Here is a 15,836-nt window from a genome sequence, read left to right as displayed (position 1 = left end):
CCCCCAAATATATATTTTTAAATATACAGTGGGAAAAAAAGTATTTAGTCAGCCACCAATTGTTCAAGTTCTCCCACTTAAAAAAGATGAGAGAGGCCTGTAATTTTCATCATAGGTACACGTCAACTATGACAGACAAATTGAGGAAAAAAAATCCATAAAATCCCATTGTAGGATTTTTTATTAATTTATTTGCAAATTATGGTGCAAATTAGCTCTCACAGACCTGTAACTTCTTCTTTAAGAGGCTCCTCTGTCCTCCACTCGTTACCTGTATTAATGGCACCTGTTTGAACTTGTTATCAGTATAAAAGACACCTGTCCACAACCTCAAACAGTCACACTCCAAACTCCACAATGGCCAAGACCAAAGAGCTGTCAAAGGACACCAAAAACAAAATTGTAGACCTGCACCAGGCTGGGAAGACTGAATCTGCAATAGGTAAGCAGCTTGGTTTGAAGAAATCAACTGTGGGAGCAATTATTAGGAAATGGAAGACATACAAGACCACTGATAATCTCCTCGATCTGGGGCTCCACGTAAGATCTCACCCCGTGGGGTCAAAATGATCACAAGAACGGTGAGCAAAAATCCCAGAACCACACGGGGTACCTAGTGAATGACCTGCAGAGAGCTGGGACCAAAGTAACAAAGCCTACCATCAGTAACACACTACGCCGCCAGGGACTCAAATCCTGCAGTGCGAGACGTGTCCCCTGCTTAAGCCAGTACATGTCCAGGCCCGTCTGAAGTGCATTTGGATGATCCAGAAGAGGATTGGGAGAATGTCATATGGTCAGATGAAACCAAAATATAAATTTTTGGTAAAACTCAACTCGTCATGTTTGGAGGACAAAGAATGCTGAGTTGCATCCAAAGAACACCATACCTACTGTGAAGCATGGGGTTGGAAACATCATGCTTTGGGGCTGTTTTTCTGCAAAGGGACCAGGACGACTGATTCGTGTAAAGGAAAGAATGAATGGGGCCATGTATCGTGAGATTTTGAGTGAAACCCTCCTTCCATCAGCAAGGGCATTGAAGATGAAACGTGGCTGGGTCTTTCAGCATGACAATGATCCCAAACACATCGCCCGGGCAACGAAGGAGTGGCTTCGTAAGAAGCATTTCAAGGTCCTGGAGTGGCCTAGCCAGTCTCCAGATCTCAACCCCATAGAAAATCTTTGGAGGGAGTTGAAAGTCTGTGTTGCCCAGCGACAGCCCCAAAATATCACTGCTCTAGAGGAGATCTGCATGGAGGAATGGGCCAAAATACCAGCAACAGTGTGTGAAAACCTTGTGAAGACTTACAGAAAACGTTTGACCTGTGTCATTGCCAACAAACGGTATATAACAAAGTATTGAGAAACTTTTTGTTATTGACCAAATACTTATTTTCCACCATCATATGCCAATAAATTCATAAAAAATCCTACAATGTGATTTTCTGGATTTTTTTTCTCATTTTGTCTGTCATAGTTGACGTGTACCTATGATGAAAATGACAGGCCTCTCTCATCTTTTTAAGTGGGAGAACTTGCACAATTGGTGGCTGACTAAATACTTTTTTTCCCCACTGTATACAGTACCAGTCAAAAGTTTGGACACACCTACTCATTCAAGGGTTTTTCTTTATTTTTTTACTATTTTCTACATTTTAGAATAATAACATGATTAGATTCTTCAAAGTAGCCACCCTTTGCCTTGATGACAGCTTTGCACACTCTTGGCATTCTCTCAACCAGTTTCATCTGGAATGCTTTTCTAACATTCTTTAAGGAGTTCCCACATATGCTGAGCACTTGTTGGCTGCTTTTCCTTCACTCTGCGGTCCAACTCATCCGAAACCATCTCAATTGGGTTGAGGTCGGGGGATTGTGGAGGCCAGGTCATCTGATGCAGCACTCCATCACTCTCCTTCTTGGTCAAATAGCCCTTACACAGCCTGGAGGTGTGTTGGGTCATTGTCCTGTTGAAAAACAAATGATAGTCCCACTAAGCGGAAACCAGATGGGATGGCGTATCGCTGCAGAATGCTGTGGTAGCCATGCTGGTTAAGTGTGCCTTGAATTCTAAATAAATCACAGACAGTGTCACCAGCAAAGCACCCCGACACCATCACACCTCCTCCTCCATGCTTCATGGTGGGAACCACACATGCGGAGATCATCCGTTCACCTACTCTGCGTCTCACAAAGACACTGCGGTTGGAACCAAAAATCTCAAATTTAGACTCATCAGACCAAAGGACAGATTTCCACCGGTCTATTGTCCATTGCTTGTGTTTCTTGGCCCAAGCAAGTCTCTTTTTCATATTGGTGTCCTTTAGTAGTGGTTTCTTTGCAGCAATTCGACCATGAAGGCCTGATTCACGCAGTCTCCTCTGAACAGTTGATGTTGAGATGTGTCTGTTACTTGAACTCTGTGAAGTATTTATTTGGGCTGCAATTTCTGAGGCTGGTAACGCTAATTAACTTATCCTCTGCAGCAGAGGTAACGCTGGGTCTTTCCTGTGGCGGTCCTCATGAGAGCCAGTTTCATCATAGCGCTTGATGGTTTTTGCGACTGCACTTGAAGAAACGTTCAAAGTTCTTGAAATGTTCTTTATTGACTGACCTTCATGTCTTAAAGTAATGATGGACTGTTGTTTCTCTTTGCTTATTTGAGCTGTTCATGCCATAATATGGACTTGATCTTTTACCAAATAGGGCTATCTTCTGTATACCCCCCCTACCTTGTCACAACACAACTGATTGGCTCAAACACATTAAGAAGGAAAGAAATTCCACAAATTAACTTTTAAGAAGGCACAGCTGTTAATTGAAATGCATTCCAGGTGACTACCTCGTGAAGCTGGTTGAGAGAATGTATCCCCCATATAAATAACATTCTATTGGTAGCAAGAATTTTGTATAATAATTTAAATTGAAAAATGATATGTTTTGAATCTGGCGTCGTTTTGCGTATCAGTTCATAAACACTATGCCATGGAATCGGTACGTCAAAAACGTCTTCCCAACTATTTTGCAAACTATATGGGACAGCTGTCAATCCTTTGATCCTTAAATGAAACTGGTATACTTTTTTATTTATCACAATTTTCTTTAACCAATTATGTTCTTTAATGCAGGGCCAACAGACAAGTTCCTTACTTTTTCCCCCTTCCACTTTCCTCTTCCATTTTTGTGGTAATGCTGCAATTATTTGGTTGTAATTTTGGGTAGAGCAGACATTTCCATGTGTTTTTGTTAGCTGCGTGTGCGACATAACTCCACCAGTCCTATCTATGATATCATGGTAGAGCATGGCGCTTGCAACGCCAGGGTTGTGGGTTCGTTTCCCACGGTGGGGCAGTATGAAAATGTATGCACTTACTAACTGTAAGTCGCTCTGGATAAGAGCGTCTGCCTAAATGACTAAAAATAAAAAATACGATTATACCTTTTTTTATAAAAAAATTCTAAAAAGTATGTTTTTTTTATCAATTAGTATATTTGAGTTTAGCCACAATATTTGTTGCATTATTTGTTCTGTCGTTTCTGGAGGATTAAATTGAAATTGCAACCAACTTTCTATGGCTTGTTTTAGAAATTTTGATATTTGGGAGATAATTTCCTTTTCAAATAACTGAAAGTGAGAGGTTGTAATCTGAATAAAGGGAAAAAGGCCATTCTTGAACATGGGGTGAGACAATCTTACTAATTTGCTAGAGAACCAGTTCGGATTTAAGTATAACTTTTGTATGACTGAAGCTTTTAGTGATAGGTCTAATGCTTTAATATTTAATCATTTCTGTCCTCCGAATTCATATTCATTATATAAATAGCCTCCCGAGTGGCACAGTGGTCTAAGGCACTGCATCGCAGTGCTAGCTGTGCCACTAGAGATCCTGGTTCGAATCCAGGCTCTGTCGTAGCCGGTCGTGACCGGGAGACCCATGGGGCGGCGCACAATTGGCCCAGCGTCGTCCAGGGTAGGGGAGGGAATGGCCGGCAGGGATGTAGCTCAGTTGGTAGAGCATGGCGTTTGCAACGCCAGGGTTGTGGGTTTGATTCCCACGGGGGGCCAGTATAAAAAACTGTAAGTCGCTCTGGATAAGAGCGTCTGCTAAATGACGTAAATGTAAATAGGCCCGTTTAATTTTGTCTGGCTTGCCTTTCCAAATAAAATGGTATATCTTTTTCTCATATAATTTAAAAAACTGTTCGCTAGGCGTAGGCAAGACCATAAGCAAATAGGTAAACTGGGATAATACCCTGATTAATAGAGTTAATCAGGGTGATTTTTCCACAAATAGACAGGTATTTACCTTTCCATGGTAGCAATATCTTATCTATTTTTGCTAACATTCTATTAAAATGTATTGGAGTGTGATCATTTCTTTCTTTCGGGATATGTATACCGAGTATGTCCACATTAATGTAAAAGTTGTATTTTTTTGTGATAACAATACGTAATATAGTATACTTATCATAATTTGGTTTTAATCCAGAGAGGTTAGAATAATTATCTAGATCCTCTATGAGGCTGTGGAGGGATCCAAATTGTAGATTTAAAAGAAAACATGAATCATCAGTGTACAATGACACCTTTGTTTTTAAGCCCTGGATTTCTAACCCCTTAATATTATTGTTGGATCTGATTATAACAGCTAACATTTCGATTGCAATAATAAATAGATATGCCGATAGTGGACAACTTTGTTTAACTCTTCTTGACAGTTTAAAACTTTCTGAGAAGTAGCCATTATTTACTATTTTACACAGGGTTACCATACAAAACTTTAACCCATTTTATGAGAGATTCTCCAAAATTGAAATATTCCAGACATTTATATATAAACTCAAGTCGTACTTTATCAAAGGCCTTTTCAAAGTCAGCTATGAATACCAGGACTGGTTTGCCAGATTTGTTATTTTTGCTGTAAAATTTGCGAATAGACTTGAAAACTTGTGGAATACGCTTCAAAATGCGGTGTGGTTCGATGATAACACTGACATTTTGCCATGGCAGAGATGAGGCCGAGACCGAGAAACGCGTGGACAGCAGTGTACGTATCAATTCAGATTAGAAGACTGTTGTAGGCCTAATGAATGACAATCACAGAATGCCATTCATAACACTTTTTGCTGTTTTGTAAATGGTCTCTTTGCATTTATCAAATGGCATTGTATGGATGCCGGAATTTAAGTTGCCCAATAGTTGGAATAATAACTGAAGTCTGGAAAATGATGGTAGGCCTCTCATGTAGCCTATTATAATATTAACTCCTTCAGAATTAAGTGTTCCTCACAGTAAAATGATAGACAAAATGTTAATTTTGTCTTGGGAACAGGAGTGGAGAAATATGAGAAACCTGTTGTGTAGCCTAAACGTGCAATTTCTTTCAGCGACATAAAAGCTGACAGTATTTCATTTTCAACCACATCAAATATGCATCCAAGATTAACTAAAATACTATCAGAAACATGTTGGATCGTTTTCACAGCTTTTATTTTCCTGAAAACTGGTCAAACTGAGCAAAAATCAAAGAGAAAGCTTTACTGATGTCAACTAGACTGTTGATGATGCATTGATCATTCTATCGATTTATGACATTATTCTGCTGGGAAAGGCTTTATTTAGTATTCTAAACAATCATCAAGTAATGACAGAAGAGAAGCTGCATGTATCAAATTATAGACAAGTTGACTAACAAATAGCCTACCAAATGTAAAAAATTATAAGCAGAAAGATATCTACTTGAGGCATAATCTTAACCACTGGTGTGTGCAGGTAGTCTTTTTAAACAAATGATGGGACTGCATAAACATTACTATGATAGACTATACTAAATACCAGTCTCTAACGACGTTCCACATCTGTTTCAAAGTTCAAGGTCATCATAACCTATAACTAACTCTCTGTGTCCCTGTTGTTGTTGTTGTTGTGTCTGTCTGCAGCTCCATGACCCAGAGAGCATGGAGCTGTGTGTCTTCATGTTCAACGACCCCAGCTCTGCTATGATGGGCTCCTGGGACTACACCTCCTGCTCTGACCAGCAGTATGTGGCCATCTGCCAGCACTACGCAGGTACACCACCGCCACCTGGCAGCAGAGGGCACCAAACACAACTCATTATCTGTGCTTATCTGTCAGTGTTCACAAAAGAATGGATCATGTGTGGACTCTACTGTCAGAAGGCTTCTGATAGAAAGACTTGATATTAAGTGTATTTTTTTTATATACGGATATTAAGAGTATGAAGTAGACTGATATTATTGATACTTGTTACTTGATATTGCTACTGTTTTGAGGAGTAGAAATTGAGCATATCAAATAGGGTTTGAACCCTCATCTGACCCCTTTAAATCCCTCTCATGTTCTCAGATAAGCCAGAGGAGCCCCTGTTCCAGTTGGAGCAGTTCCAAGCCAACAACCACACCTTTCAGCTGGTTCAGAAGAACATGACGTGGTTCGAGGCTCTGGAAGAGTGCAGGAACCAGAACATGGACCTGGCCAGCGTAGCCGACACCCTACAGCAGTCGGTCCTCACCGTGCACGTCACCCGCGCAGGCAGCCCCATGTGGATCGGGCTCTTCAGCGAAGACGTAAGTGGCCATAGCTCTTCACCCAAACCCGTTGGTGTTCGCAGATCTAAAAGAAAGTGATGGGATTAAGGCAATATGGCAAAGCAAACAACCTATAGCCCATTGGAAGGCTAGGTGGAGCCATCACCATGTAGAATAGGTCACACCTATCCTGTTCCTTCAGATCTGCAAACACTGAAGGATAGTGGCTGATTCATAATGACGATTTCACAGATGCTACAGTAGAGTTATGTTTGTTCTTAATTGACTTGCTTGGTTAAATACAGGTTAAATAAATAAGGAACTCACTCAGCATTTTGTATTGTCAGGATGGTGTCCACTACCGCTGGACAGACCACAGTCACACAGTGTTTAGTCGCTGGTCCTCAGAGCCCACCGTTGGACGCTGTGTCTTCCTGGACACGGAAGGCTTCTGGAAGGCTACAGAGTGTGAGGAACAGTTGGCAGGGGCTATCTGCCATGTTCCACACGGTAAGACAACAATACAGTGGCTCAGTTGGTAAGAGCTGGGGTCTTGTAATGTAATGGTCATGGGTTCAATTCTCGCAAGGATCACATACCAAAAGTGTATGCACTTTGGATACAGTTTTCTTTTTAAGTGGCATAAGAAAACAATACAGGATGAAAATCAACCAAGCACTCTCCTCAGACAGCAACTGTGTATTTTGGCAGAATTTTCTTTTTTAAATCAATGTTTTCAATGTTTCCAGAAGAGACTATTACCACGCCTGAGGACATCGCTGTGAAATGTCCTCACAAGAGCAGCGGGCCAAACTGGATCCCCTTCAAGAACAACTGCTACACCTTCCAACTGGTATCGTCCAGATGGGATGAGTTTGACAAGGGCCAGATACATCAGACATGCAAGAAACTGGGTAAGGAGCAAGGACACCGTCTGGACACAAACATCAGTCAGGAACCATTTGTATTGTGAAGACCTCCATAAACAAGATACATATTAGAAACATCTCTTATAGTCTCAATTAGAAATGTGAAAAAAGGGAGCGCTGCTTTGGCATCAAATATGAAGACAAAGAGAGATGCTCATTGGAGAACGGGGTATAACTTTTAGCGACCAAATAAAGTTGCAGCTATGTAAAAACATCATACTTTAAAAAATCCAATGCACTCTCTTGTGGAAAAGTAAAACATATTTTATTTTAGCAGCTATTGCATAGCAAAAAATCCTAACTCACCAACGCATATTGCTCACCGGCCTTCTTCAGGGTTCACAGGTGCACAGTAGTGAGCAGAAATGAAAGGGGGCGTGGACAATATTAACCAATAGATAAAGAGGAAATACATCAAATACAAATAAATCAATCAATAACTATAGGCCAATACAATGTTTCACACAACTAAACAACTCAAGATTATTATTATTATTATTATTATTACAAATATAATTACAGAAGTATAATAACAAAAAAAGGGCTAAATCTATTTAATAATTCAACCCGGAAAGACAGTAGCTTTGAGTGTGTGTATCCAGGAAGTTTCCCTTTGTAGAAGACACTTCAGCCTGTAATCCCCCTCTTGTTGATGGATGCCACCTCTATGTCCGGCTACCATGGCCGGCTTGTTGGTAATGCACAGCCATGGGATAATTGTCACTCACTGTTTTGATGGCATATTTATGTTCTGCCAGTCTCGTTCTTTTAGCATCCTTTTGTGCGACCAATATAAAAACAACCACATGTAGCACTCCAACCTATAAACAACAAACACAGTGTTGTAATTCGCAAAGATTGGATTTGGTAAGTTATTTTCTTGTGTGTCATTGAACGTCTTGTTTTTTTTAATGTTGGGGCAGTGGTTGCAGTGTCCGCACAGAAAGGTTCCAGTGGGTTTGGAAAGCCAGTTGGCTTTGGCTGGGGGATTAGGTGACTGTGCACCAGCTTGTCCCGTAGGGTCGGCAGGCGTCTATAAGAAAAGCATGGAGGCTCGGAAAAACGCTCACCTTAATGCAGGGTCACTTTCTATGATACTCCAATTCAGTTTGATATTCTTTATTTGAGATGCCTCTCTGCTGTGCTGGGTAACAAAATACATTTGCTTTGACTTTTGGGGCCTTTGGTATTGTCTGAGCATATTTTTTATTTTCCAAGGATTTAGCCTTTATTATGGATTGATTGAGAACACTTGACCTGTATCTGTTGTTTAAACCAGCAACTTTATTTTGGAAATCCTCCTCCTTGTCACAAATGCACCGTAGCCACTGTAATTGACCCATATAAATATTTTCAATGAGACCAGTAGAGTGAAAACTGTCTGCCCTTAGAATGGTATTACTGTCACGAGTTACAAAGCCAGAACCCAGAAGCAGACCAGGACAAGGTAAGTTGAAACGAAGGTGAGTGTTTATTTACAAATTCAAGAGTGATGCTGAATAATCCAGGGAACAGAGCGGGCGGCGTTGATTAGTTGTTGGGGGTGCAGTGGTTGATCCAATCATGGCTCGGCAGCCGCCGACCACCAGGCAGAGGTTGGATGAAGGTTCCGGACGAGTGACTGCAGATGGAACAAAACGGAGGTAAGTAAACAACAAACCAACAAGGTGCAAAACAACAAAACTAACGCTAGAGGCTCTAAGACTGATACTCTGGTAAACCTACTGTTCATGGCTAACGATCCGGCAGGGAATGGATGTTAGGCCAGAGCCTAAGAAGGGTGATGATCAGGACCAGGTGTGCAGATTGCTGATGGGATGCAGGTGCGGAAATCAAGAGAGCTCCCCGGAGCGTTCCAGAACCCTCGGGAAACTGGAGATCCCGAGCAGAAAAACTAGTCCACAGACAGGACCCGACTCAGACTGCCGGGATCGTTACAATTACAGTCCATAACTTTTCTAAAAATGTGTGGAGTTGACCGTCTTGGGTTTTCGTGATTTTCGGGGTTCTATATTCTTTAGCGAGTTTGAGATTCTCTTTAATAGAGTTCATATATTTGTGGGACCAGGGGTGTCATGCACCTCCAAGATCTGAGGATGGCTGGAGAATTTTGCATTTTTCAAACACCTGAAACAGCCTTTTCCTGCAATCTAGAGCCATAAACATTATGCTTAATTCTATGGAAGAAATATTGTAATTATCTGCATATCTAAGCATACCTCTTGAGCTGTCTGTGTCCTCCTGACTGGTGGTTATTTTTTTTATGAAACTAAATATGCTTCTCTGCATCTCTGCTCAAATCTGGGTAAAAGATTGACAGGAATGTGAGTCTTATTTAGTAATTGCTTGCTTTTCTAAAGTCTACCAACCTTGCCAGCAGGCATGCCAGCTAAGATAGTTAGACAAGCTAGCTACTCTAACTTGATAGCCTGAAATGGCTTCTTGGTAGCTAGTTATGAGGTGTGGAGATTGGGTACCTATCTCGGATAGTTAAAGCCAAGTTCATAAAATTGCTAGGTGGCTAGGAGTATTACAGTGAAACAACAACCACAACAACCAGAAGAAGAAAAAAAAAATTCTATATATTTTTTAAACAAGACAAATTTGAGGGGGCACGTGCCCCCCTATGGGCATGACGCCTCTGTGTGGAACTGTAGCTGTTCATTTTCAGATGATCGAAACACCAAAATGATGTCATCTATATATCTTCCGTACCACATGATTTTATAAAAAAAATTATTAAGAGGACAAAAAAAATGTCTCTCCTACCATAGTCCTAAAAACACATTTGCGTAGTTTGGTGCAAAACAGGCGGCCATTACTGTCCATTTGACTTGTCTGTAGAGTTGGTCCTGAAAAAGAAAAATGGTATTGTTTAGTGTCCACTCTGTTAGAGAAAGTATGTTGGGGGTGCGCTTCCCTCTGGCCTGAGTTGAAGATAGTGTTTTAGAGCCTTGAGACCCTCACTGTGTACTATATTACTCTAAAAGGGTTCCACGTCCATAGTCACAAGAAAAGAGGAGCCAATGTTGTTTAACTCAGCTAATTTGTTCATTTGTATGGGTGGTGTCTTGCAAAAAATAAGGTAGTTCGGACACTAGAGGTTTAACATATTCTATGGGATTAAATTGTATTTTTTTTGCTATGCAATAGCTGCTAAAATAAACTGAGTGTACAGTCATTAAGAACATATTCCTAATATTGAGTTGCACCCCCTTTTGCCCTCAGAACAGCTTCAATTCGTCAGGGCATGGACTATACAAGGTGTTGAAAGCGTTCCACAGGGATGCTGGCCCATGTTGACTAGAATGCTTCCAACAGTTGTGTCAAGTTGGCTGGATGTCCTTTGGGTGGTGGACCATTCTTGATACATACAGAAAACTGTTGTGTGAAAAACCCAGCAGCGTTGCAGTTCTTGACACAAACCGGTGCACCTGGCCTGGCACCCGGTTCAAAGGCAATATTTTGTCTTGCCCATTCACCCTCAATGCTACACATACACAATCCATGTCTCAATTATTATTTAACCTGTCTCCTCCCCTTCATCTACTCTGATTGAAGTGGATTTAACAAGTGACATCAATAAGGGATTCACCTGGTCAGTCTATGTCCTGGAAAGAGCAGGCATTCTTAATGTTTTGTATATTCAGTGTAAAGCCTTTTTAACTTTTCCACAAGAGAGAGTGCCTTGGATTGTTTGAAGAGTGATGTTTTTACATAGCTGCAACTTCATTTGGTCGCAATAAGTCTCAATTAGACTTTTAGAGATGTTTTAAAATTGACACTGATGCCTGGTCAAATAGACTTCATATGTGGTCTGACTGAAGGTGTTTATTAATTAAATGTACTCACTGCTTATGTATGAGTAATAAAGTCTTTATGAAGTGTTACCGGTTTATGTTCTTCTCAGCTGCTGATGCAGACATCCTGACCATCAGGGACTTAGTGGAGAATGAGTTTGTGAAGGAGCAGCTCCTTCCCTTCAAAGACCTGGTGCAGTTTGTCTGGCTAGGGGTGTTCAACGATGACAACGGTGAGTGGACTGAACTGGGTTCCCCATATTCATCTTCCCAACATTCAGCATGGACAGTTAGTGTGTCCTTATGTTTGAGCCGCTGTTTGGACTTTCATATTATCATTTATTGCCCTATATTATGAGGAGACACTGAATTGGACATTGTAAAATGTTCTCTGGATCATCAAGTCTTAAGCTTACTCACTGATCATTGCTGTATTATTGTGTGATGAAATGTGTAAACGTGTAGTACATTTGTAATGTCAAGTTGTTGTTCCTGTATTTGGTAGATAACCAGATGAAGTGGTATGATGGCACCAACGTCCAGTACTCTAACTGGGGAGATGGAAGACCAAGCATCTCAGCCAGCGATGAGTTCTTGGCTGGTCTCAACACTGAGGGAGTCTGGGAGATATTCACCAACAAACGCCACTTCAGTCCCTTCAAGCAGAGAAGCATTGTGGCCTGCAAACTGGATAATGGTTGGTAGACCCCATTCAGACAAACATACATTTCACCTATTCACAAGGAAAAATATATATTTTTTTACAACTAAATAATACATTTTTCATTTGATTGTTTCTATTAACACAAATGTTTTCTTTGTCCCCAAGACTCTAAGGTCGAATACAATCAGTCGGCCAGGGACTTTGAGCGCTATGGCAACCTGAGCTACCACCTGATAACCAGGAAGTTGAGCTGGTTCCAGGCCCTGGAGGAGTGTGGCCGCGGCAACGGACACCTGGCCAGCGTGCATGACACCGGGCACAATGCTCACATGGAGCTCATCGCCAAGCGAGATGGCTTCCCGCTGTGGATCGGTCTGTCCAGTCAGGATGTAAGGGAGCTTGGCCACAATGCCACTAACACGGCGGCCATTTCTAATGAGAATAACTTAATCTTTTGCAGAAATTTAGCTCAAAGCACTAAATGGCAGGTAAACATTCAATGCTAAATTTGCTAAGCACCTCCAGTGTGAAGTTTGTTGAATAACATTACATCTCCCTCCCCTCTCTGCGCAGGCTAGTGGCTCTCAGTCCTATGAGTGGTCCGATGGGACTAAGTATAACTACAGTCCGGTGGGACTCTCTGACACTGTGGGCAGGTCCAGCTCAGACCCTCAGGCTGTCTGTGTGTACATCACTCCCCATGGCACCTGGATGAGCAAGGACTGCCATGCCAAGATGGACGGAGCCATCTGCTACAACACCACCATCACCACCCCCACTCAGAGTAAGACCCAGTCCTAGTACCTAGCCTATTAGTATTACATCACCACCATCACCACCATCACCACTCAGAGTAAGACCCAGTCCTAGTACCTAGCCTATTAGTATGACATCATCACCATCACCACCCCCACTCAGAGTAAGACCCAGTCCTAGTACGTAGCCTATTAGTATTACATCATCACCATCACCACCCCCACTCAGAGTAAGACCCAGTCCTAGTACCTAGCCTATTAGTATTACATCACCACCATCACCACTCAGAGTAAGACCCAGTCCTAGTACCTAGCCTATTAGTATTACATCATCACCATCACCACCCCCACTCAGAGTAAGACCCAGTCCTAGTACCTAGCCTATTAGTATTACATCACCACCATCACCACTCAGAGTAAGACCCAGTCCTAGTACCTAGCCTATTAGTATTACATCATCACCATCACCACCCTACTCAGAGTAAGACCCAGTCCTAGTACCTAGCCTATTAGTATTACATCACCACCATCACCACTCAGAGTAAGACCCAGTCCTAGTACCTAGCCTATTAGTATTACATCACCACCATCACCACCCCCACTCAGAGTAAGACCCAGTCCTAGTACCTAGCCTATTAGTATTACATCATCACCACCCCCACTCAGAGTAAGACCCAGTCCTAGTACCTAGCCTATTAGTATTACATCACCACCATCACCACCCCGCTCAGAGTAAGACCCAGTCCTAGTACCTAGCCTATTAGTATTACATCACCACCATCACCACCCCGCTCAGAGTAAGACCCAGTCCTAGTACCTAGCCTATTAGTATTACATCACCACCACCCCCACTCAGAGTAAGACCCAGTCCTAGTACCTAGCCTATTAGTATTACATCACCACCATCACCACTCAGAGTAAGACCCAGTCCTAGTACCTAGCCTATTAGTATTACATCACCACCATCACCACTCAGAGTAAGACCCAGTCCTAGTACCTAGCCTATTAGTATTACATCACCACCATCCACACCCCACTCAGAGTAAGACCCAGTCCTAGTACCTAGCCTATTAGTATTACATCATCACCACCCCCACTCAGAGTAAGACCCAGTCCTAGTACCTAGCCTATTAGTATTACATCATCACCATCACCACCCCACTCAGAGTAAGACCCAGTCCTAGTACCTAGCCTATTAGTATTACATCACCACCATCACCACTCAGAGTAAGACCCAGTCCTAGTACCTAGCCTATTAGTATTACATCATCACCATCACCACCCCACTCAGAGTAAGACCCAGTCCTAGTACCTAGCCTATTAGTATTACATCATCACCACCCCCACTCAGAGTAAGACCCAGTCCTAGTACCTAGCCTATTAGTATTACATCATCACCACCCCCACTCAGAGTAAGACCCAGTCCTAATACCTAGCCTATTAGTATTACATCACCACCATCACCACTCAGAGTAAGACCCAGTCCTAGTACCTAGCCTATTAGTATTACATCACCACCATCACCACTCAGAGTAAGACCCAGTCCTAGTACCTAGCCTATTAGTATTACATCACCACCATCACCACCCCGCTCAGAGTAAGACCCAGTCCTAGTACCTAGCCTATTAGTATTACATCACCACCACCCCCACTCAGAGTAAGACCCAGTCCTAGTACCTAGCCTATTAGTATTACATCACCACCATCACCACTCAGAGTAAGACCCAGTCCTAGTACCTAGCCTATTAGTATTACATCACCACCATCACCACCCCGCTCAGAGTAAGACCCAGTCCTAGTACCTAGCCTATTAGTATTACATCACCACCACCCCCACTCAGAGTAAGACCCAGTCCTAGTACCTAGCCTATTAGTATTACATCACCACTCAGAGTAAGACCCAGTCCTAGTACCTAGCCTATTAGTATTACATCATCACCACCCCCACTCAGAGTAAGACCCAGTCCTAGTACCTAGCCTATTAGTATTACATCACCACCATCACCACCCCACTCAGAGTAAGACCCAGTCCTAGTACCTAGCCTATTAGTATTACATCATCACCACCCCCACTCAGAGTAAGACCCAGTCCTAGTACCTAGCCTATTAGTATTACATCACCACCATCACCACTCAGAGTAAGACCCAGTCCTAGTACCTAGCCTATTAGTATTACATCACCACTCAGAGTAAAACCCAGTCCTAGTACCTAGCCTATTAGTATTACATCACCACCACCCCCACTCAGAGTAAGACCCAGTCCTAGTACCTAGCCTATTAGTATTACATCACCACCATCACCACTCAGAGTAAAACCCAGTCCTAGTACCTAGCCTATTAGTATTACATCATCACCACCCCCACTGAGTAAGACCCAGTCCTAGTACCTAGCCTATTAGTATTACATCACCACCACCCCCACTCAGAGTAAAACCCAGTCCTAGTACCTAGCCTATTAGTATTACATCATCACCACCCCCACTGAGTAAGACCCAGTCCTAGTACCTAGCCTATTAGTATTACATCACCACCACCCCCACTCAGAGTAAGACCCAGTCCTAGTACCTAGCCTATTAGTATTACATCACCACCACCCCCACTCAGAGTAAGACCCAGTCCTAGTACCTAGCCTATTAGTATTACATCACCACCATCACCACTCAGAGTAAGACCCAGTCCTAGTACCTAGCCTATTAGTATTACATCATCACCACCCCCACTCAGAGTAAGACCCAGTCCTAGTACCTAGCCTATTAGTATTACATCACCACCACCCCCACTCAGAGTAAGACCCAGTCCTAATACCTAGCCTATTAGTATTACATCACCACCATCACCACTCAGAGTAAGACCCAGTCCTAGTACCTAGCCTATTAGTATTACATCACCACCATCACCACTCAGAGTAAGACCCAGTCCTAGTACCTAGCCTATTAGTATTACATCACCACCATCACCACTCAGAGTAAAACCCAGTCCTAGTACCTAGCCTATTAGTATTACATCACCACCATCACCACTCAGAGTAAGACCCAGTCCTAGTACCTAGCCTATTAGTATTACATCATCACCATCACCACTCAGAGTAAAACCCAGTCCTAGTACCTAGCCTATTAGTATTACATCACCACCATCA

General features: G+C 42.4%; 1 protein-coding gene across 1 annotated transcript; it reads left to right on the top strand.

Annotated features, from left to right (window-relative positions):
- Nucleotides 1–4,985: 4,985 nt before the first annotated feature.
- LOC123490799 (lymphocyte antigen 75-like) lies at nt 4,986–15,061 on the top strand. The gene is made up of 9 exons (XM_045220671.1): nt 4,986–5,051; nt 5,944–6,073; nt 6,371–6,591; nt 6,900–7,062; nt 7,302–7,466; nt 11,392–11,514; nt 11,787–11,978; nt 12,111–12,334; nt 12,519–15,061. The coding sequence occupies exons 1-9, from the start codon at nt 4,986–4,988 to the stop codon at nt 12,744–12,746; spliced, it is 1,512 nt and encodes a 503-aa protein (XP_045076606.1). The 3' UTR covers nt 12,747–15,061.
- Nucleotides 15,062–15,836: the final 775 nt, after the last annotated feature.

The sequence above is a fragment of the Coregonus clupeaformis genome, unplaced genomic scaffold (assembly GCF_020615455.1).
Source record: "Coregonus clupeaformis isolate EN_2021a unplaced genomic scaffold, ASM2061545v1 scaf4850, whole genome shotgun sequence".
Classification (NCBI taxonomy): Eukaryota; Metazoa; Chordata; class Actinopteri; order Salmoniformes; family Salmonidae; genus Coregonus; species Coregonus clupeaformis.
Note: the sequence above shows the minus strand (reverse complement) of the source record. Positions and strands in the feature narration are given on the sequence as shown.